The sequence below is a fragment of the Podospora anserina genome, chromosome 5 (assembly GCF_000226545.1).
Source record: "Podospora anserina S mat+ genomic DNA chromosome 5, supercontig 3".
Taxonomy (NCBI): Eukaryota; Fungi; Ascomycota; class Sordariomycetes; order Sordariales; family Podosporaceae; genus Podospora; species Podospora anserina.
The window spans coordinates 41,720-68,642 of record NW_001914839.1 but is presented as its reverse complement, the minus strand read 5'-3'; the positions used below and the strand labels follow the sequence as shown (position 1 = coordinate 68,642).

General features: G+C 51.9%; 11 protein-coding genes across 11 annotated transcripts; 3 read left to right on the top strand and 8 right to left on the bottom strand.

Annotated features, from left to right (window-relative positions):
• Positions 1–395: 395 nt before the first annotated feature.
• PODANS_5_12860 (uncharacterized protein) lies at positions 396–827 on the bottom strand (the record flags this gene model as incomplete). The annotated part of the gene is made up of 1 exon (XM_001904362.1): positions 396–827. The coding sequence occupies one exon, from the start codon at positions 825–827 to the stop codon at positions 396–398; it is 432 nt and encodes a 143-aa protein (XP_001904397.1).
• A 388-nt stretch (positions 828–1,215) lies between these two features.
• PODANS_5_12870 (uncharacterized protein) lies at positions 1,216–1,926 on the bottom strand (the record flags this gene model as incomplete). The annotated part of the gene is made up of 3 exons (XM_001904361.1): positions 1,216–1,547; positions 1,610–1,686; positions 1,760–1,926. The coding sequence occupies 3 exons, from the start codon at positions 1,924–1,926 to the stop codon at positions 1,216–1,218; spliced, it is 576 nt and encodes a 191-aa protein (XP_001904396.1).
• A 680-nt stretch (positions 1,927–2,606) lies between these two features.
• Positions 2,607–3,984, bottom strand: PODANS_5_12880 (uncharacterized protein; the record flags this gene model as incomplete). The annotated part of the gene is made up of 2 exons (XM_001904360.1): positions 2,607–3,674; positions 3,754–3,984. The coding sequence occupies 2 exons, from the start codon at positions 3,982–3,984 to the stop codon at positions 2,607–2,609; spliced, it is 1,299 nt and encodes a 432-aa protein (XP_001904395.1).
• Positions 3,985–5,125: 1,141 nt separating this feature from the next.
• PODANS_5_12890 (uncharacterized protein) lies at positions 5,126–5,780 on the bottom strand (the record flags this gene model as incomplete). The annotated part of the gene is made up of 2 exons (XM_001904359.1): positions 5,126–5,169; positions 5,240–5,780. The coding sequence occupies 2 exons, from the start codon at positions 5,778–5,780 to the stop codon at positions 5,126–5,128; spliced, it is 585 nt and encodes a 194-aa protein (XP_001904394.1).
• A 502-nt stretch (positions 5,781–6,282) lies between these two features.
• On the bottom strand, positions 6,283–6,798 carry PODANS_5_12900 (uncharacterized protein; the record flags this gene model as incomplete). Its single annotated transcript, XM_001904358.1, has 1 exon — positions 6,283–6,798. One exon carries the CDS (start codon positions 6,796–6,798, stop codon positions 6,283–6,285), a length of 516 nt encoding a protein of 171 aa, XP_001904393.1.
• Positions 6,799–9,910: 3,112 nt separating this feature from the next.
• Positions 9,911–10,918, top strand: PODANS_5_12908 (uncharacterized protein; the record flags this gene model as incomplete). The annotated part of the gene is made up of 1 exon (XM_001904357.1): positions 9,911–10,918. One exon carries the CDS (start codon positions 9,911–9,913, stop codon positions 10,916–10,918), a length of 1,008 nt encoding a protein of 335 aa, XP_001904392.1.
• A 376-nt stretch (positions 10,919–11,294) lies between these two features.
• PODANS_5_12910 (uncharacterized protein) lies at positions 11,295–12,944 on the top strand (the record flags this gene model as incomplete). Its single annotated transcript, XM_001904356.1, has 7 exons — positions 11,295–11,680; positions 11,734–11,893; positions 11,949–12,061; positions 12,118–12,301; positions 12,358–12,519; positions 12,577–12,766; positions 12,832–12,944. 7 exons carry the CDS (start codon positions 11,295–11,297, stop codon positions 12,942–12,944), a joined length of 1,308 nt encoding a protein of 435 aa, XP_001904391.1.
• A 3,220-nt stretch (positions 12,945–16,164) lies between these two features.
• PODANS_5_12915 (uncharacterized protein) lies at positions 16,165–16,517 on the bottom strand (the record flags this gene model as incomplete). Its single annotated transcript, XM_001904355.1, has 3 exons — positions 16,165–16,316; positions 16,375–16,432; positions 16,497–16,517. The coding sequence occupies 3 exons, from the start codon at positions 16,515–16,517 to the stop codon at positions 16,165–16,167; spliced, it is 231 nt and encodes a 76-aa protein (XP_001904390.1).
• A 2,562-nt stretch (positions 16,518–19,079) lies between these two features.
• Positions 19,080–20,208, top strand: PODANS_5_12920 (uncharacterized protein; the record flags this gene model as incomplete). Its single annotated transcript, XM_001904354.1, has 2 exons — positions 19,080–19,743; positions 19,835–20,208. 2 exons carry the CDS (start codon positions 19,080–19,082, stop codon positions 20,206–20,208), a joined length of 1,038 nt encoding a protein of 345 aa, XP_001904389.1.
• A 631-nt stretch (positions 20,209–20,839) lies between these two features.
• Positions 20,840–22,426, bottom strand: PODANS_5_12930 (uncharacterized protein; the record flags this gene model as incomplete). Its single annotated transcript, XM_001904353.1, has 1 exon — positions 20,840–22,426. A coding segment is annotated over one exon (1,587 nt), but the record flags the coding sequence as incomplete, so codon positions are not given.
• Positions 22,427–23,091: 665 nt separating this feature from the next.
• PODANS_5_12940 (uncharacterized protein) lies at positions 23,092–26,204 on the bottom strand (the record flags this gene model as incomplete). Its single annotated transcript, XM_001904352.1, has 3 exons — positions 23,092–23,723; positions 23,790–24,052; positions 24,106–26,204. 3 exons carry the CDS (start codon positions 26,202–26,204, stop codon positions 23,092–23,094), a joined length of 2,994 nt encoding a protein of 997 aa, XP_001904387.1.
• Between the last annotated feature and the right edge of the window lie 719 nt (positions 26,205–26,923).

Here is a 26,923-nt window from a genome sequence, read left to right as displayed (position 1 = left end):
GTAGTGCTTCCTTGTGGATGGGCTGCCGGGGGCGGCTGGCTGGTTACAAAGGGGTTGCGGGAATCGACGGTGTACTTGATGTGCCATGGGGCTTTGTTGGAATACCTTTTCTCTGACACCATGACAGACGTGGTGGTCCTCTAGTGCGTAGAATAACTCTGGAGCTACTGCTTGAAATTCGAAAGTACTATCTATCTATCCTCAGGTTAATGATGTTAGCGCTGGATGGTGCTGATTGATTCCGCTTAACAAACTGTGCTTTTCCCCGAGTTTCACAATTACCTCCTTTGCCAATTGAAATTCCTTATTCCCCTCTCATCCCTTGTTTGTTCGCTAGGTGTTTGTGACTCATGGTCATGGATCTGTAACAACCAGTATAGACAATCGGCCCCTTTTTACTCTCCTCCATCTAGGTACTGAACAGAGCCTCTCGAAACTACCGGCTCCTTTTGTCGGCTGTCCACACCAAGCCTAAGGAGGTCCGGCCGGCTATAGTGGCCAACAATATCCAAGAAACCCCGAGCTGTGACGCAGTTCGTCAAGTCCAAATCAGCAAATATGATACCTCCCAGAGTATCAAGGCCAACACCAATAGGCCCCAAATACTTTATACCATCAGGTCCATTACCGAGACGCTTAGTCAAGCGTCTACCATCAGGTCCAATGACACAACTGTGTCCACCACCAGGCTTTGAGCAAACAATTCCCTGCCGCGTCCGAAGCAGGCTAATGCTCTCCTGTTTGCATACAGCAGTGCTGTGAAGCACATAGGCTGCACTCTCAATGGCGTACGGTTGGGATAGATTCTGCGCACCCTCAGCCGTCATGTTCCACAAACCTCGATAAAAATTCCGGGCCTAGGGGACACCAGGGTGGCTAATGAGATGAGTTGAGATAAGATGACCCTCGATTTATCCCATCCCATGGCTTCGGACCTTCGGCTCATCCCACAACCCTCACAGTTTGGCTCATCTCACTGGCTCATGAGACTTCCGGGGGTTTTTCCAGCCCGATATCTTGGCAGGATTATTGGCCACAGAGCCACAAGCCTCACCCCCAATATCTTCACCACCAAAGGTCCAAAAATCACCACTTTTTAGTAGCCCAAAAAAGGCTCAACAATATACCCTTCGTCTTATGAGACGTGAGACAGGACGGGGGGTCGTTTTGACTTGTCCCACGGGAAAATGAGGCAATTTTGGCCCATCCCACGGTCTAATCCCATAAGATTGGATGAGAGCGTCCCATCTCATTAGCCACCCTGGGGGACACAGGCGGCCACATGGCAACATGAATCTTTTCGCCCTGGGAGATGGTGTGGTACTTGAGGAGCGGCTGTGTGTGCTCCAAGGAAGCGAGACATCCCACTTTGACCATGCCGTGGTCAGGGCCAAAGTAAATCTCGGCAACGTTGTCGAAGTCGTTGCCGGATCCGTCGCCAAAGATGGTGCGCTCCATATGAGTTGACTTGATCTTGCGTCGGTGCAGGAGGACTTCGCCCTGGGGGGAAAATGATGGCCTGGGAGATGTAGAGACTGCGGGTAGGGCTTCGTTCGGCAAAGCCAAATACCACGGCAAATGGAATGTTCTTCGGCGGTCGCTTGGACACGGTCCATAGCTTCTGATTCGACTGGGAGGGCATTGCAGACGTATCGTGTGTATAGTTTATGGTCGACTGGCCGAGCCCTATTTTGAGTTACAGAGACATCATTTGTTAGCAGTAGGTAGTTTAAGAGGGTCGAAGAGCAAGAGAGCTTACCAGATCCACGGAGGGTACCCAGGAGCCCAGCGGTCGGGAAATGCGACAAGCTTGGCACCACCAGCGGCAGCCTCGGCGCTAAGACGACATGATTCCTCAATGGTGGCCATCATGTCGAGGTAGACGGGCTCCGCCTGGATGACTGCGACCCGAAATGGTGTTGGCATGGAGAACGGCGGCAAATGACGGGACCCCTCACTACTAGAGGTTCGATTGTTTCGGGGTATTAAGCAAAGAAGCAAAGATGGGTGATGAAATACTCAATGATTTGGTTAGATATATACTGGGCATCTTCCAGCAAGCACCGCAGATGTTGTCGGCTTCTGTTCCTTCCCACGAGCGGGTTTCCCAAAGACACTTCACAATTGGTCGTCGCCGTCATTGGGGCGCATCTCGGGCAAGAAGAACCTGGCTGTCATCCGCTCAGGACAAGACTGCCTTGACACTTCTCCGCAAGAGAGAAAGTTGTACCTCGAAACAATGCATCCAGTTCTGATTCATGAAGACTTTTATCACCCCTGCAGCCGGGGCGGCTGACAAAGATCAGACTTTCGGGCTGGCCCCTTTTGACGACCTTGCCTCTCCTGAGCGCCGGTGCAAAGAGCACCCGACCCACCTGGCGATATTCGGTGGTTTTCATCAGTACGGGAAAAGGTCAGGATGTCTTTCATGAAGTGTTAGTTCCTGAGCGTGACCAGGAATTCTTTGAGTACATCGACTGTCATGACACGACGGGGATGTCGAGTACGGCTAGGGCAGAGTGATAACAACTTTAGCAGTAAAGCCCATCGAGTCTGGTATCATAAATGTCATTGATACATACCTATCGTATACAGCCACTACAAGATTACAAAGCATGAGCAGGAAACTTCTCACCCTCCGACCCCCTCGAGTGTCCCCTTTCCAAGTCCCCTCTCCCAACAGATCCATCCACCGACTTCACTGTCGACGCCTGCCTCCTCATTTCGGGCAGATCAATTCCTACCTCCTCGTCATACTCCACCACCGCCACCGCCCCATGTTCCTCATCCTTCACAACCCCAACCTGCCTCACACTCGAGAACCGATTCCCACCAGAACTCCCCAAACTCTCAAAAGTCCCCGACCGGACCCTCTCCCCATCACCACCTCCACTCCTCACTGTCCCCGTCCCCCTACCCCTCCCAAAGGTCCTCAAGTAATAATTCCCCCCCTGTCCCGACCGCTGCCTCTTGCTCCCCCCAACAGTGATATCCACCCCCAACCCCCCCAAGCACCGTTGAAACACCCCCTTCATAGCCGGTACACAAGCCGCCAACACCCCCAAGAGCTGCTCCAGCGCAGTCCAAGTACAGATACTAACCCCCATAGCCCACCAATCATCCACCGCCGCCGTCGGATCCCCCCAATCCTTGATGATAACCGTCTTGACAATACTGCTCACACTCGCCAACAGCCCCATCCCCATCAGCACGCAAACAAACACCCTCTCCCTCAACGGCCTGTTCAGCTTTCTCAAGAAAGTTATCGGTGTCAGACTCAACAGCAGATCGGTCGTGATGTTGATCCCCGAACCTAAATCAGAAACGGCCTTCATTACCTCCACCGGTACACACCTCCCACCGGGGGTCAACACATCCCAAGCCGCCTGCAACGGCTGGCACGCGATAGCCAGGCAGAATATCGTGTTGCCTATCCCGTAGATGGCCAGGATGACGATGATGGTGTACAAGAATACCCTCCACTTTCTTTCGGAGCCTCGGATTCGTAAGAGTGTAAGCGCAATCGAGATCTTGATGCACGTCATGGCCAACCCCCAGACGGGGATGGCGAGCCAGGAGTGCTTGCCGGCTTCGGTGCCGCGGGAGAAGGGGATGTAGCCTGGTTTGGGGACCATGAGCGGGAAGAGGAGGGACCAGTCTGCTATTGCTAGGATCTGGACATATATTAGGGTTAGCAAGGGCTGTGGAGATTATGGGAAAGGGAAGGAAGGAAGGAAGGAAGGAAGGGCCTACAAAGCCAACAATGATGAACCAGTCGTCCAGACCCATCTTGAACACAGGAAAGACCCGTTGGTAGATACGCGTGAAGAAGGTGATCAGGCACAAGGCCATCAGTATTGAGGTAACGCCGATGAAGGTCTGGGCAAGGTGCGCCGCCCGTTCGGTGACAGGAATGCCCGGAGGTAGGCCATCTGGCGGTGGCGGCGGCGGCGGAGGCGCATCAGTCGGGGTAAGCGCTGACATCGTGCTGGTTTGTCGTCGTAAACTTGCTATCAGTCAGAAACAAAAGAAACAAAGCATCAAGTAAAAATTTAAAAAAAACAAGAAATCCCAGCGGGATAAACAACTTCAGCAAGGATAGGGGGCTCCTCCCCTTAATGAACTCACTCAAGCGACCCGTCCTACAATCAAGACCCCTTTAGAACTCCCAAGCCAGAAGCCTGACGAGCTCACCCAATTCCCGATATTTGGGATCGTCCCTCCTTCCGCTCCCGGGAAGCTTATTCGAGACAAATGCACCGCATACCCCAGATTCCAGATCTCAGACAATTTGACAGATCAAATGTCAGTGCGCCCCCCCCCCCCCTCCTTCGCCGGGTCCCCTAATCCCCTCCCCAGATATGAACCATTCAGGCGGAAATCTTGGAAAAGGTTGCTGTGCGCACGAGCAACCCACAAAAGTTCCCCAGCCCGCCCGGTAGCAAAATCTGGTCTTGTCAAAGTCCATCTCGCAACGTGACTGGCGGGAGGAGCGGCATGTTACCAAGCGAGTGGCTGATATATACCTGCATGCATGCATATTTGCTGCATCATCCATCGGTTTAAACGAGGTGTCAAACTTGGATACAACTGGATGTACAACACGGGACGATGTTGACAGGATCAGGGCCTGAGCGCAAAAGCTTGACCGTTCCTTCAAGACAGACGGACGGGATGAGTTCTGCCAGCAGATCAATATTCGCTTTCCGCCCCCGTTGACAGCTTCAACGACGGAACCGAGCTCTGGTGCGACAGCGCCTCAGGAGGAGCAAACAACACGCGCTCAGACTCAGGCTGCCGGCAGTTATCATCTTCATATACATCCATCTCGCGTAAGTTGAGTGGGCGGGGGCCGGCCAATCTATCCGGCGTATGAGAAGACAGAGCTTACCAGGGATCAGCGTTTCTTTGGGCAAATGTATAGATTGCAACCGAAATTGAAGTAATGAGTCTTGAGTGTGAACATGAAGAGTTTTCTTATTCGACGAGATGCGTACAGATGTTGATCGACAAGACCTTGACAACCGGGGCACACCACCGTTACCCCGCAAAATGCCACCAAACACAGTGATTCGACCACTCCCTACCAGTATAAACACCCAGAGCCAGCAAATCTTAGTCTTCCTTAATAATACCCCAGCATATCGCCGCCAGTTGTGAAGGGCATCACTGGGAATGCTTCGTTAGACGAGCCATGCTGAAGGAATCATCGGTCAGATATCAAGGAGATTGCACGTACCTTTTGCGCAAAGCTCTGAGAGCAAGCCATAGAACCCCAACAGCCAATGATAATTCCCACAATCAGACCGCTCAAAGCGAATATGATCATGTGTTTGAATACTGGTCGCTGTCGGCTTCGTACCGACTTGGGCGTACTTGGAAACGTGACCCAGCACCGAACAATGGTAGTCGAGGGAAGCTCGGCAGGGGCGTGAGCTGGCTGAAGGGTAGTGACGGTATCTGTAACATTGCTCGTCGTAGGATCTCGAAGTTCTACGGTTACCGCCTTGATTGGTTCGGTGGTACTGTGGACCGTAGTGACTGTGCCGTGGAGTGTTGTGACGGGGCATGAGCAAGTGATCTTGGGAGGAGTAGGAGAGCAGCGGATGATTTTGCAAGCCTTGCAGTGAGTGGAAGACATTGTTGCTGATGCCGGTTGACTTGTGGACTGTTGGTGAGGTGTTGTTCTGGATGTTGTGGAAGCTGTTGTGGGAGCCTGAGGAGCGAGACAAATCAGTCCCGCAATGTGCATGGGACCAAAGGTCCGTTGTTCCTTCCATGTCGAGGTCGTCCACTGCCACTGCTGATCGGCCCCGAGACAAGTCTTTGGAAGGTACAAGGGGGTAATTATCCACTCGCTCTTTCCTAGACGTCTCGAAAAATAATTGTCACTCTCACAGAGGTAGGCATCATGCTTTGACCAATGGTTAGCAAGCCTGGCTTCATGTTCTGACCTTCAGCTTCAAAGCGGAGTCGAACGATTGCTGCATTTCTTTTTGGCTTCGGTGGGACTGCTCTGTGATCTGTTTCAGTATAGTATCTACGCCTATGCTTTGCCATCCGATGCCGTTTTCGAGAAGAGCCGCCGAGTTACGTTGTGGCGGGCAATGCAAGTGCGCCCAGGCATTCATAGTAAAGTCGCAAGGCAACAGTCATCACGCCAAATTTCACTCTGGAGGCAAATCCTATCTACCCGTTTGCCACCTTCCGGCCTTTCCTCCTCTTTGCTATCTCACTGAATGAGGTGTCTGGAGTCACCACTTGCTGCTCAGCGATGCTCGGCTAGCGATCCTGCTCGCCAGCAGAAGGGGAGCTGGCACCCGACTGCATCAGGTTTCCTAAATCCTGGGAAAGCCCGGTCGCCTCAGAAAGTGGTGGGACATCCAAGTCCAAATCCGACGGCAACTGATTGATGGCAGAGTAGATGTTCTCGAAATGCTTGGGCATCCATGTGTCGTAGACATTCTTCGTGAATCGATATGCCATCCATTTGTCCTGTCCGTCAAGTGTATTAAAGTCAAATTTGTGGATTGGCTGGCGGTAGTACTTGATGCCTTTCCCGGCTATGACCGGGTAGTGGCCATAAATCCGGACTGAGGTATGGTCATGCGAGACGGAGAAGGCGAGGATCTCCCGGTTAACCTCATCCTCGCGCTTTACAGCACGGAAAAGCTCGACAATGGCCCGCACCGCAAGGGTCATACTGTGGGCGTTCTGTCGGTCGGCGATGTCGAGCCCCCCGGCGCCGCACTTTACCTCGCAAGTCAGGAACGGGAAGTACATATAGTACGTGGCCATAAAGAAGGACTGGTCCCCGGCGATAAAGTCGCCGATAAAGGGCGATAGCTTGGCGAGCTGGTCATCGGTAAATGCGTCTCGTTTGAACCCAACGGAGTAGTCAGGCTGTGGACGGGTGCCGGTGAGGGGGATCGAATTGTCCCACTCTTCGGTGCGCCTGGTTGCGTGCTCTCGAGGACTGTCTTTGCGTGGCTAGGTGTCTTGTGGTTGATTCCCTGCAAGCGTCAACGGGAGATGTACTTCAGAGCTGTGGAGAATAGGTACCTTGATAATTTGATGCCAGTGGTGGGAGCGCCCTTTGAGCCGCTATTTGGGCTCGAGTGTGGGCCATGGCGATGAGAACGGAGGGGAGGGATTCTGTCTGTATCGGGGAAGCAAGTCTCGAGATGGAGTGACGTGCAAGGAATGGATGGCTGCGAGCGAGAAGGGACGGGATCCACTCATGCCGACCAATCATTAAGCGCCATAGTCGTTGTGAGCCCCACAATTCCTGCCCAATGGGCGGATCGTTTGTGTCAATGCGAGTCTGAGCGCAACCAAGGTTGCAAAGCCCTGTCAAAATAGTCAACCGGGCCCACTGTTAAGGAATTAATATCTTGGCAGTGGGACCAGGGCCACTGGGTTCGGCCTTTTCCAGCCACCCGGGCAACTCACCCTCGTACAACAACAGAATTGACACCTTTTTGGACCCCATATACGTTTTGACAAGCCCAACCTCAATGAACGACCAAAATTTTGACAAGTCTTGATTCTTCTGAAGTGGCAGGAGACAAGAAGGCATGGCGGACGCGACTGTGTACGTGCAGCAAAAGCAGACAAACCATTGCCTTCTTGTCGCTTAGTTGCACTTAACTTGGTCAGTTCTCGACGACGGGATGAACTATAGGCTCGGCATGAGTACCTTGATGGTTACGAAGACATAATATGTGAACAAAGACTTAATCGCACGAAGTGTCTTTACGAAGACTTCCGGTAGGACTTGGGACAACCTCCGCTTCAGGGAGTAGATGGTATTTGTATGCCGATTGCCAGCTCGGACATGAGCTCCCAACAACTTCAACAATCCTATCGAATCTATGATGACGGACGGCGAGAAACCCCTTTCGATAAAATAACTTTTTTCTACCGAGATTATCTCCATGGAATTCAGAAGGCAGCAAATGACACTGTTTCCGGCTGTCCGTGCACTGTGCAATGCACCTCAACCTGCTGGGTACCGAGTGGAATTGGGCAATAGTGACGGGGAGATATGGTTCAAAGATGAACATGGGGACGCTTACCACGGCGCGAGGGAATATCAGCCAGCACCTGACATGGATGGTGGGTTGTAACCAACTGTTGAATCTGCCAGGATTCTAAGAAACATTGACTCGACTGCATTTTGGAGAGAGACAAAGTGGCAGAGGATTTTCTTGATGAGTGGAGGGTGAAGCAAGCAAAGAAAAAAACACGATAAACTCTCCATTCTCTCATCACTACTAGAATGGTATCATGGTGATCAAGTGTCTTTCTCTTCTTGTTTCCATTTGTACCCGACCTACCGAGCAAGACTGACCAAGTGCTTTTGAATTGCACTCACTACATACATTGAACGCCCCGAACCCACACGCTGAAAATGCAACAAGCCCCCCAAAAACGCCACCGCCAATGCTGCCCGCTAACACAACGCCAAACAATCGTAAATCACCTGCCTATTATCTTCCTCCTCACCGCCCCCTCAACCACATCCTCCGCCCCCGCCCCATCTTTCCACTCTTGTATCAAAAACTCCAGCAACCGAAACATCTTCCTCGTCAACTTTGCCCCGTCCCATCCCCGTTTATACAATTCCGCCGTCTCATCCCCATTCTCCCCGTACCATTTATCTTCGGCAACAATACTAACAATGAACTGTTTATAATGATCCCTTGCTGTCCCTGTTTCTTCAGTCAGTCCCGTTCTCTCTACACTGCACTGTGGGACTCACAATCTGATTTATCAGGATTATACGCTTCCATAAAATCACCATCCTCCAGCTGTTGGATCCGACGTTTTACCGCATTGTCCAAGTCCACAAACTGGATGAAGGCATTCCCTTTTCGAGGGACAACAGTGAGTCCGAGGGCGAGGTAATCGCATATAAATGCCGAGAGGTGGTCTAAGACGAGCGCTTCTTCCCATTCTGTAAAGGATTGGACGGAGGAAAAGCCTAGTAGGCGGGTTGTTCTCCGGCGGGCGAGGGTGCTGGGGAATGGTGGGGGGAGGGGTTGTGGTGGCATTTTGGCGATAATATTTCGAAGTATGGGCTATCTTTGGGGATTGACATGATTGGATTTGAGGTTTGGAGGACATGCTGGGTTAAGAAGACTTTGAGCAGAATGGGGCGTCGCGGTGACGGTGGAGAAGAGCGGTTGGTGGTTCAGGTCGAGACTGTGATTTTCGATGGTGGTGAATGGATTTACAGAGGATTGACATCCGTGGTTCTGTGAATCATGATCTCCGGGGATCGGATTGTGGTTGTAGTGTTGAGGGTGGTCTGGGGTTGGCCTGGCTCATGGGTTGGGGCCAGGAGGTGTGCTACGCCGCGTGTTTTGGTTGAGGCTGACATGGTGGTTTTTTGGGCCGGTGTGGGTCTTCGAGGCCACTGATGGTTCATCATGATAGGAAACGTGAAGATGACCAGCATATCAATGGTCATAAGGGTGATGGGCATTCTGGAAGGTGGTAGAAACAACGGCAGATCAAGACGCCTTTCAAGGGCAGAATGACCTCCGAGCAGTCAAGGGTATTATCATCGCCAAAACATTCCACGTTGTTCAAAACAAGAAGCTCCCTGCTGGATTGATAGACAATTGTCCCATCGAGAGCAAAGTCGAACAGCGGAGACAGCGGGGAAAATGCAGCGGATGGCTAACAATGGTGCGTCGACGGTCGTCTAATGTGGAGCAGGCCTTAAAGCCTGCCGTTTACACAAAGTAGGCACGTTGAAGAGGTGGCATCTGGGGTATATTTTGTGGTGCTGTAATGTGGCCCGAGCGCCTCGCCTCGTCTCTCATCGGTGCAATCTTTTCGGAGCACGAGAATTGCTAAAACACAACCCCCGGCACTCAACAATCGAATCACATCAACAGCTATGGTTGTGCTGCGGGCAAAAGAATTCGTTTACCAGAACCTCCCGTTGAGAGGAATTGCGCGGTTTCTTCTGGTTAACCCATCAAACGACCCTCTCAGTCCTCTCCATTGCAGCCTGCACGACCTACCAATAACCCACCCCACTTACGATTTTCTCATTCCCCCAGTACAGACCAGGAAAAAGACGCGGCCAATTGTCCTTAATGGTAACGAGGCCAAGTTACAGTTCGAGATCGAACACTATCTGCGATATATGCGCCATGAGACCAAGGAGCAGATGTTCTTCCTTCGACCCCTCTGCATCAACCCTCATCAACCTGACGAGGCCAAAAGTTACGACCTGCAGCAGAACGACCTCGTTACCAGGGCTAACCACGTGAGAGGTTTCATGGGAAAGCCGCCGAAACGATGGGATCTAGAGCAAGTCGCCAAAACACTCCGGGAAATGCACGCTTTGGCTGTTAACACCGCGGCCCGCCCACAAGACAAAGACGCTTTTCGAAAACAATATGCGTCCATCCTACGACTATTCTCTCTGCCAGAGCCCTCAAAAGAAGTAAAATCTGTGTTTGAGCGCTGCTTGGAGCTGCTCTGCAACTCAATCTGGAGAAACCGATGGACAACGCTGCAGACAATCGGTATGGTCAAAGGAATTGATCTTTATATTGGCAGGACATCAATCCCTATCGACGCCTTCTATAAGCTGGCCCATTTCATCCACGATGCGAGAACTCTGCAGGCCTGGGACGTTCTATCCCAGCTTTCCACATCAAATAACCTCGCAGCCGCTAGCCGCATTGCCAGGAACCGTATGGGGACGCTTCGGCAGCTAAAACAATGGAAAACAAAATTGTCACCGAATCAACCACTCCCGCCGGATTTGGAACAGAAACTTCGAGATCACTTTGCCCGAGAAGAAAATACATCAGCTTGGAAGACCAAAGTCATGGAGAGACAACCGCACCGTCTGAGGGCGAAAATCAAGCAGGCGATGAAACAAAGGGATTGAAGGTGGAGGAAGCTCAGTTCGCACAGGAAGCTCAAGATAGCAGTGGACATTGTGGAATTACAGAGCAACCAAGCAGCAGATTGTCCTTGGCGGGGAGAGCTTTGGTTTGGAGCCTATTACAACTAACTCCAGCCGCCGTGGCCGCAGGACGCCGACTCTGCAGAAGCCTGAGCATCAGAAAGCGGATCACCTCATCACCACAGCATCAGATAAACCATCCAATGAAGACATTTCTCCACTACACCTGCGATGCGTTAGATTTTGACGAGCAGATGACGTATCCATGCTTTGTAACAATGATCCATGGTCAATAAACATTTGGGGTGATACCAACACAATCAGCCACCCCATTTTTTCGGTGCATGCCAGTTCAAAAATGACCGCCATCCTCACCCAAACGCCCCGTCTCTCCCAGCCACCATTCCGAACCACCACCCTCCACTTTCTCAAACGCAGTTTAGCCACCATGGGAGCGGTCGATATGCCCGGTTTCCCCTTTAAAAGGGCCTCCGGACTTGATCCTCCAGCTGAGTTTGCCAAGCTGAGGAAGACGGATCCGGTGTCGAAGGTGAAGCTGTTTGATGGGTCACCGGCGTGGCTGGTGACAAAGTACAAGGATGTTTGCCAGGTGGCTACTGATCAGCGGCTGTCAAAGGAAAGAAGACGCCCTGGCTTCCCGGAGCTGAATGCCAATGGGAAGCTCGCTGCGAAGCAGAGACCTACCTTTGTGGATATGGATCCCCCGGAGCATACCAAGTATCGGTATGTTGACACTGTCAACACATTCAGGGGTTTGAACTGACAAGCGGGGCCAGTGGCATGGTCGAATTCGCCTTCACGACAGAGCACATCGACTCTTTGAAGCCCTACATCACCAAGACAGTCACGGATTTGCTTGACAAGATGAAGAGCAAGGGGTGCTCCTCTGGCCCGATGGATCTGGTTCAGGAGTTCGCTTTGCCTGTCCCATCTTACGTAAGTTTCCCAAGAGCTAACTGATAGCCCTCCAGTTAGCCGCTAACAGGCTCAGATGATCTACACCATCCTCGGAGTCCCTTTTGAAGACCTCGAGTTTTTGACCCAACAAAATGCCATCCGCACAAACGGTAGCTCAACGGCCAGAGAAGCATCTGGTGCCGCACAGTCCGTAGTATCCAATCTCGGACCAGCCCGACTGGCAAGCTGACATGTGACTTCAGAGAGCTCCTCAAGTACCTCACCCAACTCGTTGAGAAGCGTCTTGAGTCCCCTAAAGATGACCTCGTCAGCAGGCTAGTGACAGAGCAAGTCAAGACTGGGAATCTGAGCAAGGAAGATGCGGTGCAAATGGCGTTTTTGCTGCTTGTTGCTGGGAATGCTACGATGGTGAACATGATTGCTTTGGTATGCTGCTGTTCTTGTATCCATGTGCCAGTGGTAAAGCTAACCATGTGTCAAAGGGCGTGGTAACCCTCTTCCAGAACCCTGACCAGCTTGCTGAGCTCAAGGCCGACCCAGAGAAGTGGGCGGGTCCGTTTGTTGAGGAGCTGTGCCGGTACCATACTGCGTCTGCCATGGCAATGAAGAGGACTGCTAAGGAGGATGTGGAGATTGGTGGCAAGGTAGGTCAGTCCAAAACCTTGGCCAGAAGGCGCCATGGCTGATGAAATTCTCGACAGATCATCCGCGCCGGAGAGGGCATCATCGCCTCGAACCAATCAGCCAACAGAGACGAAGACATTTTCTCGGACCCGGAAAGATTCGACATGCACCGCAAGTGGGGCCAGGAATGTGCCCTCGGGTTTGGGTTTGGCCCACACCGGTGTATCGGGGAGCATCTGGCAAAAGCTGAGCTGATGACTGTGTTTGGTAAGTTTTGAGGTTCTCGGGTGTACGGTGTGGGTTGCACGTGTTGGCTGATAACATGTGGAAAGCCACGCTGTTTGATAGGGTTCCGAGCTTGAAGCTGGCGAAGCCAATCGACGAGATTGAGTACACGCCCTTGGATCGGGACGTGGGGATTGTGAAGTTGCCCGTGAGTTGGTAGATGGTATCTACAAGATTTGGGGTTGGTGGCAAGGGAAGATCAATGCATGTTGGCTGGCGGGAGGGTCTCTGACGATGCGAACCTCAGTTATTTCTGAAGATTTTTGAATCTGACTCATAAACTCCTTGGCTAAGTGGCCTCGATCAAAGCCAGTTCAGTCGTCAAATCGTGGAAGGATGTCCTGACGCTGCCTGTTGATCATGGACACAGAGGGGTCCTTCATAGTGTATGCGCGACAGAACTGAACACATCCTGGGTGGCGAGTCAATAATCATGTACATACTCAAAGGTTCACCGGAGGATAAAGTCGGGTCTGTTTCCATATCTCGAACCCCACTTACAACATCAGTGAGCTATGTCAAGAGCATTACCCTATCGTGACCAACCGTTATGTGGAGCATTGGGCGCTGTCAACAAATTAGAATTTACAGTGCTAAATGGGCACTGTTGTAACGCCTTGGACACATGCAGTGGGAGACTCAGCTGTGGCTTCCTCAATTTCATGGAAGAGACCACCCCCCATAAACTTTGCATTTCCTGTCCCTTCCCGGCCCCGTATGTGGAGGCATGCAAGACTCGATAGAGTAACAGGGTGGATCATACGGTTACACTAAGGCCACCCTGATTTCTGGGCTCTTGGCAGATAAGTCTCCTGCTCTTCATGTATAAATATCCCACTGTACGCTCTTTCTGAGCACCTCTGTTCTTTTGTCAGACAATCTCACAAGTTCAATCACATGCTTGACATCAACTGTCTAGGTTCCCGAACTCAACACTCTCGTTCACTAGCCCAATCATTCTTTCCTTCAATCTTTCTCTCTATAGCCGTCGGCTTTCGCCCTATCCTCGACTACCCTCGCTCCCAGCACAAGTGCAGATAGGGTGTCTTACAGCTGGGTTGGACAGGGCACACGTACACAACTGGATGCAAGGTGAACTTTTTGAGAAGATGAAGGTGGATCCTCGTGGGGTGGTGATTGCTCAAAATATCAGGCTAGTTTAAGGTCTGACTAGCTCATTGCAATCAATGATATGGAGTTTGAAATGCCTGGACAGGGTGGTCGATGAGCCAAGCCCAGTCAAGCTAGCCTTTGGCTTGACTTGACTTGCCGCCCAGGACCTGAACTTAACTTGAGGTCCTTGCCGGCTTGACTTGACTCACAGGCTTGTAAACCTTCTGGTAGTTTTTCCGGCCCGATTCTTGGCAACATACAGAGGCTAAATTAATACTTTCACTACTATTAACCTAACTATTATCAGTATTTGTATTAGAATAAAAGACCTTACACGCTTTTGTAAGTCGGTAAATCGAGCCTACCCCGGGCTTAACTTAGCTCACGCAAAAATTTGGCCGACTTGGCTCATCGACCACCCTGTGCCTGGACAGACTTTGTTGCTTATCTTACTTACCTAAACAGTACTATGCCTCGCCTCCATCAGGGCCAGTGCTAAAAGTAACAATGTTTTGAGAAACAAGGGTCACTTATCATGCCTATCACGCCTCGTTCTGAAGTGTTTACCTGGTGGTTTTCTGCTTTGAATAGTGACCGCACAAAGTTTTCACTCACGGTTAGCGCTTTACGGAGGTATGCTACTTCCATCTGAGGTGCTTGATAGTCAGCTGCCGTGTAACCACAGAGCTGGAATGTGAGATCAGCGCATATCTATTGAATTCACGACACATCCAGAACATGTTACGAGAGCGGGTGAGAATAGCCTTAGAAAAAGCCCAAGTATCTATGCTTTAGATTACATGTTCAGATATTTGGTTGAGAAGCCTGATACTCTCTGCGATTGCTTCATCCAGTCAAGCCGTTCCTCACTGCCAGTTTCGGTTGTTTCATTACCAGGTAGGTGCCATGGGTGGATGCCTTATTTATTTTGCCTCTGGCCCCCATTATGAACTGTCTGGCACTGTGTCACAAGAAGGATGACGGAATGCGGAGTGCTTACCATCCGAGGTCCCAAGGGAATGCAATGATGCCAAGTTTGGAGTGGAGCTGACATGTTGTCTGACAACGAGCCACTTTCTCTCCGAAGGTTGACCGAAGAGATGCAAGGCTCCATCTTATACCAACTAAAATACCCACCATAACTAGAAAATGAGAATATGACAGGTCGAGTTTAGGTGGCGTCATCTGTTAATAGGTTGTCCGGAAGCGCAACGAAAATTAGGGACTGTTTTGTCAGGAACTAAACTCTGGGTCCAATATAGCACGGTAAGCCTATTGCAATAGTTTTGACGACGACCGGCACCAACACCATGACTGTTGGTCTGACCTCAGATAAACATGCTCTTTTGTGTCCTCTTGCGAATAATGGTCACTGGCGAATCATGATCGAGACCACCTACCTTGTGGACACTGCCAAAAGGATGCTTGGCATCATTGTTTGCTAGTGTCTACTCCGACGACGCGTAAGGTCTTGATGCTATTCACGTCGAGCCGGTTACCCAACGAGAGCCAACGACAATGACACAAGCTCGGGTCCTTCCTCTTCCGGTGATGAGGTGATGTCTACATGTGTCAACAGCCTCTTAGCACGACTCGTACAGCATCCTAAAAATGTCTTGCCGAGCTCCATCTGGATGGCAAGTATATAACTCACCATCGACTTGTACTCAACCCTCCCTCCATCCTTACCACCATCACTATTCCTGTCAACATCCTCTTCCAACTTCCGTAACCCAGCCAACCAAACTACCACCTCCAACTATCAAAATGCAGCTCAAAAACCTCCTCACCACCCTCCTCATCACCCTCGCCACCGCGGCTCCCGCTCCCGCCCCAGCGGCCGAGGTTGAGCCTGCCCTCGAAACCCGCCAATCCGTCGTCCGGGTCCAGTTCGAGATCGAGCGCCAAACCACCTTTATCCAGCGCGAAATCCGCGCCGGAGGCGGCGTCTTCAACCGCAATGGCCCCCTCTTCTCGGCCCTTATCGTCAGCGGACCGAGTAACGCCCGTTGCCAGGCTTTCAACGGGAATACTGCTGTGGGCGCTGCTATTGTTCCCAACAGGCAGGTGAATTACAATGGGGCTTTTGTTACGCAGGTGCGGTGCTAGATTGGGATCATGAGCGGCGGGAAGGTATTGGATTTTGGAATGGCTGAGGTGGGTGGAGGAGGAGGATGGAAAACTTTCTTCTTTTGCCAACTATTTCAGACACTCTTTTCATGAAGCTTCATGTTATTATCATTGTTAGCTGGAATTAAGATCTACTACTACTCGTACCATTTGACTTTAGCCTTGCCATTTGATCCGATATGTTCCTCCGCAACTTGAACATCTTTCACGGCCCCCTTCTTTGGTGGTGGACCATTGGGGTCGTACGGTACACAGTCAACACCGTCGGCGTGAGAGGCTCGGCTTGCCGCTTTGCGGTAGTCTTAGTAAAGGGGTTGAGAGATTGATTTCACTGAGTAAAGCCCTACCGGTTGCACCCACGATCAACATCATAAATTTGCCTGTGACATCTTGGATGGTCTGCCCCTGTGGGAATGTAAGCATGATCAGAAGTCACTAAAATAGGTAAGTGAGGGGAAACTGAGCATACAATGGTGGAAAGATGCCCCATGATGATAACCAGCAGCTTGTTATTGCCCTGTCTGACGCAGAGACTCGACAACTTCCAGAATTATGTTTCACAAATCGTGAATAATATCACAGGTTATGCGCCCAACTCAATCCTGGCATAGACGTTGATCTCGAATGGCGCGGAATAGCCCGTGCATTTATCCGGTCCAACCCCGGCGGCCTCTCCCCCTCATCACATCTCATTGAGGCGCAGCCTTGCTGAATGCAACCATGAATGCGGCTTGTATCACGACTGCAGAGAGGCTGACGGTAAGGCAATTGTTAAGGCTCAAACTCAACCAGCAAAACTGCATGCTTTCCCAATTTGCAACAGCGCCTCCGAGTTCAAGTCCGAGGCCTGGGCACTCAGGGGGTGAAAAGGGGCGAGCCAGGAGAAAGGTTAGGGTTGTCGCCAAGACAACGGTTACCACGTTTGATGATCACGAGTGGTCTTCTTCCGAGGGTGAGGTGAGGGGTTGCACTGGACCACTTGTCCCGGTTTGGCATTACGACTTGAACATATTAAGCAATATGTCTTCTGGGTTTTCGCACATCCATAACCCAAATGTGACTGTACACAACGGTTTTTCGACCTGGAGTACGAATGGAAGGAAAAGGGCGTGAACACGTGGAGTGTTTGGTATGTGAGTTAAGTGGTCTTCTGACGGAGAGGTGAAGGCTGATGTTGGGATTTTGGATCAGTGACAAAGTCTTTATGGGTATCAAATTTTCATGGCAGGAATGGTGAAACCCATTAGGCGAAGGGGCTGCCCAACCTTACCTTGAGCTTTGTCCGTTGGTCATCTCGCAGTTTTGGCCTTGGACTAACAGAGTCATAGAGATCGAGGGCGCGAATATTCACAGGACCAAAGACTGGGAGACAGGTGAAAGGATGGCAGCCTCGAAACCGGAGTTCGGCAAGAGATACAAAACACCAAGGGCCTCGTCAACGGCTAGCGATGCAAGCAAGCACGAAATGGTGACCAGGTTGAGCGACCAGCTGCTTTGCTTTGCAGGGAAAGGTTCGGTTTCTCTTGAAGCGAGGTCACGAAGGAGAACACTCGGAAAAGACAGCCGAAAATACATTGCGAGGACATCTGCGCGCTCTCGTGCTCATGCTCGGGTGGCAGTCAGGCCGTCTTGGAAGACTCTAGAGTCAACATCAGTCTCTCCAACACCTCTCAGGTGTTCAATTCGAAGAGCACGGATGATGTCAACACCACGCTAAAGACCACCAGAGTTGGCGTCTCCTGACAAATCGACTGGATCAACGCCTTCTGAGCTCACGTGAAGGTCTCGACGGCAATATATTTGAGCAATGTTGGGCCGAGACGAACATTCTAGATTTCTTGATGCCTGCTATTCACGACTGCCGCTGGCGTGTCAGAAAGCAAAACACTTGGCAGACAGCGGCCCAACATTAATATGAGCGGGCTGAAACCAGGCTGGCAGAGATTGTTGACCATACACTGACCACAGCGATCTCGGCATCCCTCTTACGATCAAGATCAGAGTCTGAAGATCATTTGGTTCAGTTTACACTAGATAAATGTGTGTGTGCTACACAATAAACGGACAACAGAAAAAGCCACCGGGACCCATTCAACCGCCCAACTCGCTGGACCCGGTATCCCACATCCAGCATAGCATCACATCAAACCAATGCTTCCCACCTTTTTCACCTTCCCATCTACCCAGGTTGATCCCTCCTCTTCTTTTCGGGCCGCCCGATGGGATGCCACGTTTTGCTGTAGCGTTTCGCTGGACGGTAGAATTTATCCTTCCAACCACAAACCTCTGTCGTCCTCGCTACTCATGTGTGCCCGTTGCCGCAGTGGCAACGTGGGCATCACAGCCGCCGAAGTCAAGGTCTGTGTGTGACATACCACATGGCTTTCATCTATTTACCCCAGCTCCTGTCATGTTTCGGCCTCTTGGCCTTCCCACTCTTTTGCATCGAGACCTGTCTCTCTTTGCCCAATGTGGCAACTCCTAGAACTTGCCTGCCCAGTCATTGTATAGACGCTCCTTGTATATGAACTGGCTGTCCTATCACAAATCTGCCGCATACTCAGCCTGATCAGGGGAGACCACCCTGGATGACGTCGGTTCCGCACCCTCCAATTGGTCAGATGCCAAAACCATCACTAAAAGGGGTACCTTGTTTATTGACCCCACACGCAACGCGATCAAGGGAGGATTGCCGCCGAAAAGGTTTCTATCACCCGCCAAATCTATTTGGATATTGTCGCCTTCAATATCGACCCCGTACTGGCGGCCAGATGGCTGCCATGTGCTCGGCATTTCACCCAGTCCGTTTGGTACGACGGCAGTTGCTTCCGAATGGAACAATCTTGGAAGAAATGGAGAATACCACGTTTTGGCGGCTCCAAAGAAAGCCCAAGAAAAGAGATATAAACGTAATCCCCCGAACGACCATCATCATCGTCCCTGGTTGAAGTTCTGGTTCAGCAACTGTTCCACAGTCACCACCTCTTTCCCATCGTTCCCAGCGAAGGCTGCTGTTGTCAGACACAGATCAAGACCAAGGAGAAAAACAAAGATGCTTTGGACGTCGCTCTTCCTTGCGGCTCTGGCCGAGGCGGCCCCCAAGGCCAGCCCCAACCCCCAGTTCGGTGGCCCTGGCGGTCTGACCATGCTTCGATTCGGCTGCACCCAGCTCGTCATCGACCGCATCGACCCCCTTGTCAACCCCGGCCAGATCCCCTCGCCTCACATCCACCAAATTATTGGTGGTAACGCCTTCAACGCCACCATGCCCACCGACGATATCGCCCAGCACTCCACCTGCACAACGTGCTCCTTCGCGGACGATTTCTCCAACTACTGGACCGCCAACCTCTACTTCAAGGCCCGCAACGGGTCCTACAAGCGTGTCCCCCAGTTCTCTGCCCCATTGCAGTTCAACGACAGGTTCTCAACCCAGATCAACGGCGGTATTTTGATCTACTACGTTTCGGCCCAGCCCGGCCGCATCACGGCCTTCAAACCCGGCTTCCGCATGCTCGTCGGTGACCCCAACGTCCGCTCCCGCCCCGACCAGAAGCTCCGTCGTCAAAACTGCTTCAGATGCTACTCCGGCCCCAACCACCAGGGTGATGTTGGTGCTCCTTGCATGGACAACAACTATGACACCGAGGCTTTCCCCACCAAGCCCTGCCCCGGTGGCATCCGCTCCAACATCCACTTCCCCACCTGCTGGGATGGCAAGAACCTGTATGTCCCTTTGTCTTCACAACCATATTGAACGCATCTAACATCTCCTCAGTGACACCCCCAACCACCAAGACCACGTAGCCTACCCCACCTCCGGCCCAGCCGACTTCCTCTCCCTCGGCGGCAACTGCCCCGCCTCCCACCCCGTCCGCATCCCCCAGCTCATGTACGAGGTCTTCTGGGACACCTCCAAGTTCGCCAACCGCGCCGACTGGCCCGCCGACGGCTCCCAGCCCTTCGTCCTCTCCACCGGCGACCCTACCGGTCTCGGCCAGCACGCCGATTACGTCTTTGGCTGGAAGGACGACAGCTTGCAGAGGGCGATGGACACCTCTGGCTGCTTCGGCGCCAGCTGCGCCAACTTGAGGACGCAGAGCTTGGACAACGCTAGACGGTGCGCCGTCAAGCCGAACGCGAAGGAGGATTATGACAGCTGTGAGTTTGGCCCTGGTTGACGATGATGTTGAAGTGTGAATGTGTGCTGACTGGAGTGACAATAGGGCTTGCCGCTCTCCCTGGTGTTGGTGCCTGAGTGGCTGACTGTCTTCTTTGTTGAGGCTGCCAAGAAGAAAAGAGGGAAAGAAAATGGGCTGTTGTCGCTCGCTTTCGTTTAGGTTCATAAGAATGCGCAGCTTAATCTTTCTTGCCAATATCTTCGAGTTGCGCCTAGCTTATTTGTTGCATCATATTTCTCGGCCTTGAATCATACCATTGTTAGAATAACACTGAAAGCTTGCTTGCCTTTGATGACGAAGATAATTGATGAGCATTTGATGACCGGTTGATGGAGTCCAGTCTACCTATACTCTGTTATAGGTACCCAGGTTATGTCATCTTTTTCATCGCAGATTCTCGAACATTACGTCCATTGGAGTTCACTGCAATCTGTATCTTCTTGTAAATAACGAGACACTTTATAATCTTGACACCTGACACTGTCGGAGCTATCCCACTCAGACCACACTTTCGTAGATACTGTGATATCTTGTCGAATTTCCACAACATCTAAACCGACATGTACTCTACACTTCAGGTACATTGCTCGGTACCTGCTCAAACTCCATCACATTTACACCAACTGCCCAGTCAGTATGTCACCACTTCATCCCCAAAACTGTCCCTTAAAAACTTCCTGACCTTCTCTGAATCCTCGCCATCGTCGAAGCCCACACTTTCTCTAGTCAACCCTATCACCTGCAGCCCATCCAGCGATCTGGCCCTAGAAAGCGCGACGTAGATTTGCTTGTCCACAAACACCTTCGAAACGTCCACAATTACTTTGTCCAGTGTCATGCCCTGTGCCTTGTGGATAGTGAGCGCATACCCCGCCGTCAAGGGTATCTGTGTGCGGGAGACTGTGGAGTACGGGCTCTCATACCCGACCACGTGGATGTCACACTCAGGGTATATAGTTTTAGTCACCCCGTTGTCAAATGCGACAATGGGCCAGCCGAAACCGCCCTGCTTTAATTTGCTCTTGTGCATCGACGCAAATTCCCTAACCAGTTTCTCTCTAACTTCAGCGTGCTCTCCCCTAATAGCGCCAGTGTTCCAGGTGGGGAGCTTCGTCCAACTGCGAAAAGGTTCATAGCCGACAAGTGTCCCTTGGGAGCCATTACGAAGGTCTGAGTCCAAGCTGGCGAGGAGGAGGACTCGCATACCTTTTTTCAATCTGAGCTTGCGGTCGAAACGGTGCTGATCGAGAAATTGGAGGGTGCCGTCATCGAGGCGCTTGCCGTATTCGAGGGAGTGTTCCCAGCTCCCGGCAAAACCGTCGTGACATTTAAAGATGATGGGCGGGGTTTCAAGTTCTTCGAAGGCCTTGTGGTTGGTCTCCCAGACGTCGGCGCGGACTGGGAAGAGTTTGACGGCATTGTCTTGAGAAAGAGTCGGTTTGGGGCGGGTGAGGGCCGTGATGTCGTGGTTGGAGAACGGAATTCCGAGTCGGCATTTCTGGAGGAGGGAGATGAAGGCTGGATCTTTCTGACGATGAATGGCTTTAAGGTGAATATTCACAAAGTTGCAGTGACTCCAGGCGGCGCTACTGAAGGCAAACTTATCCTCGTCCTTGAAGGTTAGATTGCAAGGTACGCAAATTCGAGTGCTAAGTGGCTTGTCAACGGTTGAGTCTATCCCCTTTTTCGGTTTCCGAAGTTCTCTTCCACAGTTGAAGCAGTGCTGGAAGGGCTTGATGGGAGGAAGTTGACAGAAGTCGCCAGTGATGATGACTTGAATGCCACCAAATGGTTTGGCCCGCCGGCCGGAGTCCCTGCTTTGTATGTGCCTCAGCAGGAAGTCGAGCCTTTCGAAGAAGTTGTTTTCTATCATGCTAATCTCATCAATTATGATGACATTTACTTTCAAAAGCCGTTTCAAAGTCATGGAATCCTTGGAATCCTTGGGGGGGAGATCTTCCAGGGGTATTCTGGTGGAATTTGGTGTCCAGCCAGCAAAAGACCAGGTTGTCGTACCACGGATAGCGAGAGCCACGATCCCTGTCGGTGCCATGACACAGACCGTCATCCTCTCTTCTTCGAGACGTTTGCGCACCTCACGCAGGACGGTTGACTTGCCGCAGCCTGCAGGCCCCGTGAAGAAGATGTTGTGACCGGCAACTGCATGGTTGACGACATCTTGTTGCTCGGGCAAGAGAGTCGGGCCAGCTTGCTCGTCTAGCTCCCCATCTACTTGGTGCGCTCTCTTGGCATTGGTGGTAAAAGGTCTCTTGCTGCTGCCCGGTTCTCTCGCATCCTTGGAGTAAATAATCGCGTTAAGGAATCCCGGTGATATCACCCGACACTTGATTTGCAGCCCCGCAGTCGCTGTTGGTCGGTAGATGCGGAAATCATTGCTCGGCTTGTCTTGTACACGAAGCACACCGTGGCGACCTCGGCTGAGACTGTGTTGTTGATCACTGTTTGATTGAATTAGTGGCGCGATTCTTGCGACTGTGCGGGTTTCTTACCCGCAGATCTGGTATCTTTCCACTGACCAGCCTTTGACTGCCACGGAAAGACTTGACTTGAGCTTGCGAGACATGGTTGCTGAGAAGGTTTTGATGGTGTTGAAGAGAAGATGTGCTTCATTTAATCGTCGTTGTGATGTGGCGTTTTTGCTTGAATGGTCAGGTCAGTCCGTGTATTGGTGGCCGAGTCGATTGCTGCCAGATGTTTCGTTCCAAAAGAGGGTTAGGGGTATAGCAAATGCGGTGCTTATCAGTGCGATTCGATTGGTCAACTGGTGTAAAATCACTCTTGAGGTAGGTAGGGAGGTGGGTAAAAGAATGCTTGCGCTAGATTCTCTACAACGGCAGTAACATAAGTCGACCCGTCCAAGACTTAACCCTGTGAAAACCCAGGATAGTGACCGCCCACGTTCATATTATTCCCAAACCCCATGTCGGTATCACCGACGTTCATCAGCCCAAGGCCTGTCTGCCAGTCGCTACTAGTATCATACTGAGGCACAAACCCAGCATAGGTGGCTGGTGGCCCTGGCTGGAACTGGAAACTATTGTCCACGAACCCAGAGTCGTCATCGTTTGTGTCTGGGGTGAATCCACCCATGCCCCCGAGATTCCCAGAGAGGAAGCTATGGTCGGCGCTGGGAGCGGCTGACATTGGGGGTGTCTGGTAGGTCGACGCGGGCGCATAGCTGTATGGAATATTCAGAGGTACCATCTCAGGCACGATCTCGGGTATAAAGCTCATTGAAACAGCTGAACGGTCCGCAGAGACAATATTATTGCCCCTGGCTTCCCATTCCAGGAAAGCCTTCTGAAGCGCCCCTTCAATGATTTTCGGTATACTGTCCATCCTCAGTGCTTCGTGTGGCGCAATCGGTCGCTGAAACTGCGCCTCCGCAGTCTGCGTAAAAAGGCTCGGCAAGGTGCGGAGAAGAAAGTGCTGAAAGTGCATGCTGGATTGGGCCTCGGATGATATTGGGCCCATATCTTCGGCGACTTCGGGATCTGGCATCAAAATCAGCGATCTAACCTCCCTTTAGGCGAGTGTTGGATCCTGATGGATGCACTCACATGGCGACGATGGTATTTCCTCGTTAGGGAATAGAAGCTGGTATATCTCTACCCACTTCTCCTCGTCTGTCTTTCGCCGGGCATTGTGTTTTCGTGATTTCAGTTGCTTTTCTTGGAGAGTTGAAATATCGCAAGGCGGCGGACCGGGAACGAGCTCACACCCCTGTGGTGACATTTCATGGCCCTGCAATTCTTTGAAATCCCCAAACATTTGCTTGCATCGTTGGCAGTGGATCTTGTAGTGACGGCGATAAAGATGCTCTCTGGATAGGGTTTGTTAGCCTTTGCTCACCGTCTCGAGACCAGAGCCACCTACTTGAGTCTGGAGATGGTTCCCCATGATCTGACGGCGCACACTTCATGTTCCTGAAGGCTGTACTTGTGTGGATCATGCTTACGGAAGGGGCATGCAAATCTTTTTGTGGATAAAGAACTTCGCTTAGACAGCGATGAACCAGGCCGCTGCCCCTCACCGTCGTCATCGTCCTCGTCCTCATCATCGATTGGATAGCGCCCGCCAGGCCGCAGGTTCTTGTTTTGCCTGGAAGAGGCCCCCTTTCGAACCCTCCTCGTCGTGTCGCGGTAGTGCGGGGAGCTGCTACTTCTTCCTGCCTCGCCCACACACTGCACAATAAGAGCGTTCCAGTCATGATTATAGCGCGTCCAAAGTGCTCCCATGCCAAGCTCTACTGTTTGGTTGAAGGTCGACTTCCATGTCTTTGCTGCTGCAGACAAACCGTCATGTTCCAACCAAGAGTCAGTGTCCGACACGCTGTCTTCCGACACTGTCTCGCTCGTGCTGTCATCTAGCCACTTGGCGTTGTCCTTTGCGTGGCTTGAGAGTGTACTGGAGCTTGTGTGTGGGCGGATCGAGGATAGCGGGCTCGCTCGAGCAACAAGTACATGTGCGGGAAGGTGACTAGTCGTAGATGGATCTTGAGTTGGGTTCATTACTGCTATGCCATTTCTGTTGGCAATCAGGTTCGGGCGTGGTGGGGTGTTGCCTCGGCGCTGGTCAGGCTGAGGCGTAGGTGCCCTTGGAAGGCCGCTATCAATGCGACGAAGATTTCCTCGCGCTGTTGCGTTTCGAAGAGCGATGCTAGGAGCAGGGCGGGCTTTAGAAAGAACAGCTGGTACTGAGGAGGGTCTCGCAATGCTGTCTCCAACGGTTGCTGATGGCATTGGTGCCGAAGACTCTCGAGCAATCTTGTCCGCAATCAGTGATGAGAAGCTTGATTTGGCCAGATTTGAAGAAAAGGGGATGTCAAGGTTGGATGACATGGCCAGAGACATGTCGTCTACCGAGCTTGGTAATTCTCGGTGACTAGCGGATGACGATTCAGGTTGTGAGATAGCATTGACCTCTGTAATCTCATCTGGGTCCTGTCGAGCATAACGCTGCGGCAGCACGCTGCTCACATCCCTGCTCACATCTCTTTCCACCCGCTTTTGGGCAAGGTCATACGCCATGAGGGCAACTTCCTCCGCTTCCATCATTGCACTGTTTCCGAAAAACTCAAGGACATCTTGTAATGTGGAAGCTTCTTCGGCATCGAGAAGTCGGCCGCTGTTGCCCTCGTCCCACATGAAGCGCAGTTTTGCTCCTTGTGCTATCTCCTCCTCTGCCACCAAGGCAACCCATGCTTCTTCTACCTTTGGTTGCTGAAGCAAAGCCTTGATGACAAGGGAGTGCTGCCATTGCACCCGCTCAGAACCCTCGTCGTAATGATTCCCAACGTGGTCAAGGTAGTCGGTACGGGATCTGAAGAGGGCAGCGCAGAAGCCGCAACCCCAGGCAGCTCGTAAGGGAGAGTAGCGTGCTGGCTGGGGAAGTTCATCTGTGGGCTTAATTCCATGCACGTCACTCTCGTGGTCCCAGAGCGAAACGGCCCGTCGAAACACTGCAGAACAGGTGCTGCAGGCGTACACCTCACGCTTGTCATGGTAGTCATTTTCGTGCAGCCTCCACTCCTCCTTTGTTGCAAAGGAATCACTGCAGAAGGTGCAGAAGTAGGGGTTTTCTTCCTTGATGCTGTCCTGCCTCTTGTACGAAGGGCTGATGGCTGAGATGGGAGACTCGATCGAGGACTGACGAATTGACTGCCGAGTAGAGGCCGAGAAGGTCGAGAATCTTTGAGAAAAGATGCTTGGCACTGCAGAGGACCTGGCCGTGCTGGCTGAAACGAACGAGACCCACGAGTGTCTGCTCGGGTCGTCATCGGCTGGCGTTTCTTGAATGGGCGTTGCCACAAAGGTGTTTTTGCCCACCCCAGGTGTCAAGGTGGGAAGAATGGGCCGGCTACCGGCGGCATGTCTGATGGCGCCGCTTCGTCTTGGTAAGGCGATGCCAGAGACTCCATCCAGAGCGGTGCTGGATCCTTGGGGTGCCTCTCGGCTGGCTTCATTGGAGTCCATGATGTCTGCCTCGTTCTGTGCTGCGCTGAGTTCAACACGGAGAGCTGACAACGAAAGCGCGGAGAGTGTGACTCGAGGGCGGGGATTCTCAATTACCGGGGTTTAAGACCAGTTGGTTGACTGGTTTCACTTGGCCCCCGAGCAAGACAACACCTTTACACAAAGAGCACCGTCAAACTGCCAGGTACACAGGCCCGGGCAAGGCAACCATGATGTATGCATCCATTATATGAAGGAGGGCAGTGTGTCCTCGCAGGGCTGAAAAGGGGGTCGGTGAAGAGGGCCGCTTGTCGCAGCTGCGCACACTGTTGGGGGTCAGACTCGCTTGCCTATCACGTCGTAGTGGGCTTGGGTGTACAATGACGCCGAACAACTGGATCGTGTTGGGGGCTGTAGAGGCCGTGGCTGACGTGCTGATTGGTTGAAGACACCGTTGTGAAGATCGACCCCAATTACAGGACCCCCTTGCTGGTGGTGGTGGTGCCGTGCCTGCAGGCTGCCTCTTGACGACCTGCCTTCATTACTGTGCTGATGAGTAGTCAGCCATAGGCTCTACTTGGGTGCCCCCAGTCTCCTGATGTCCAGTGCATGATACACGACGGTATACTGGAAATAATACCTGCTGTGGCATCTGGAAGTTCTGCTATCCGTATGCTGTGTCGCATCCCGTTGTCCGCGCTGAATGAAGCATGGTCGATTTGTGAGGTTGCGACGAGATG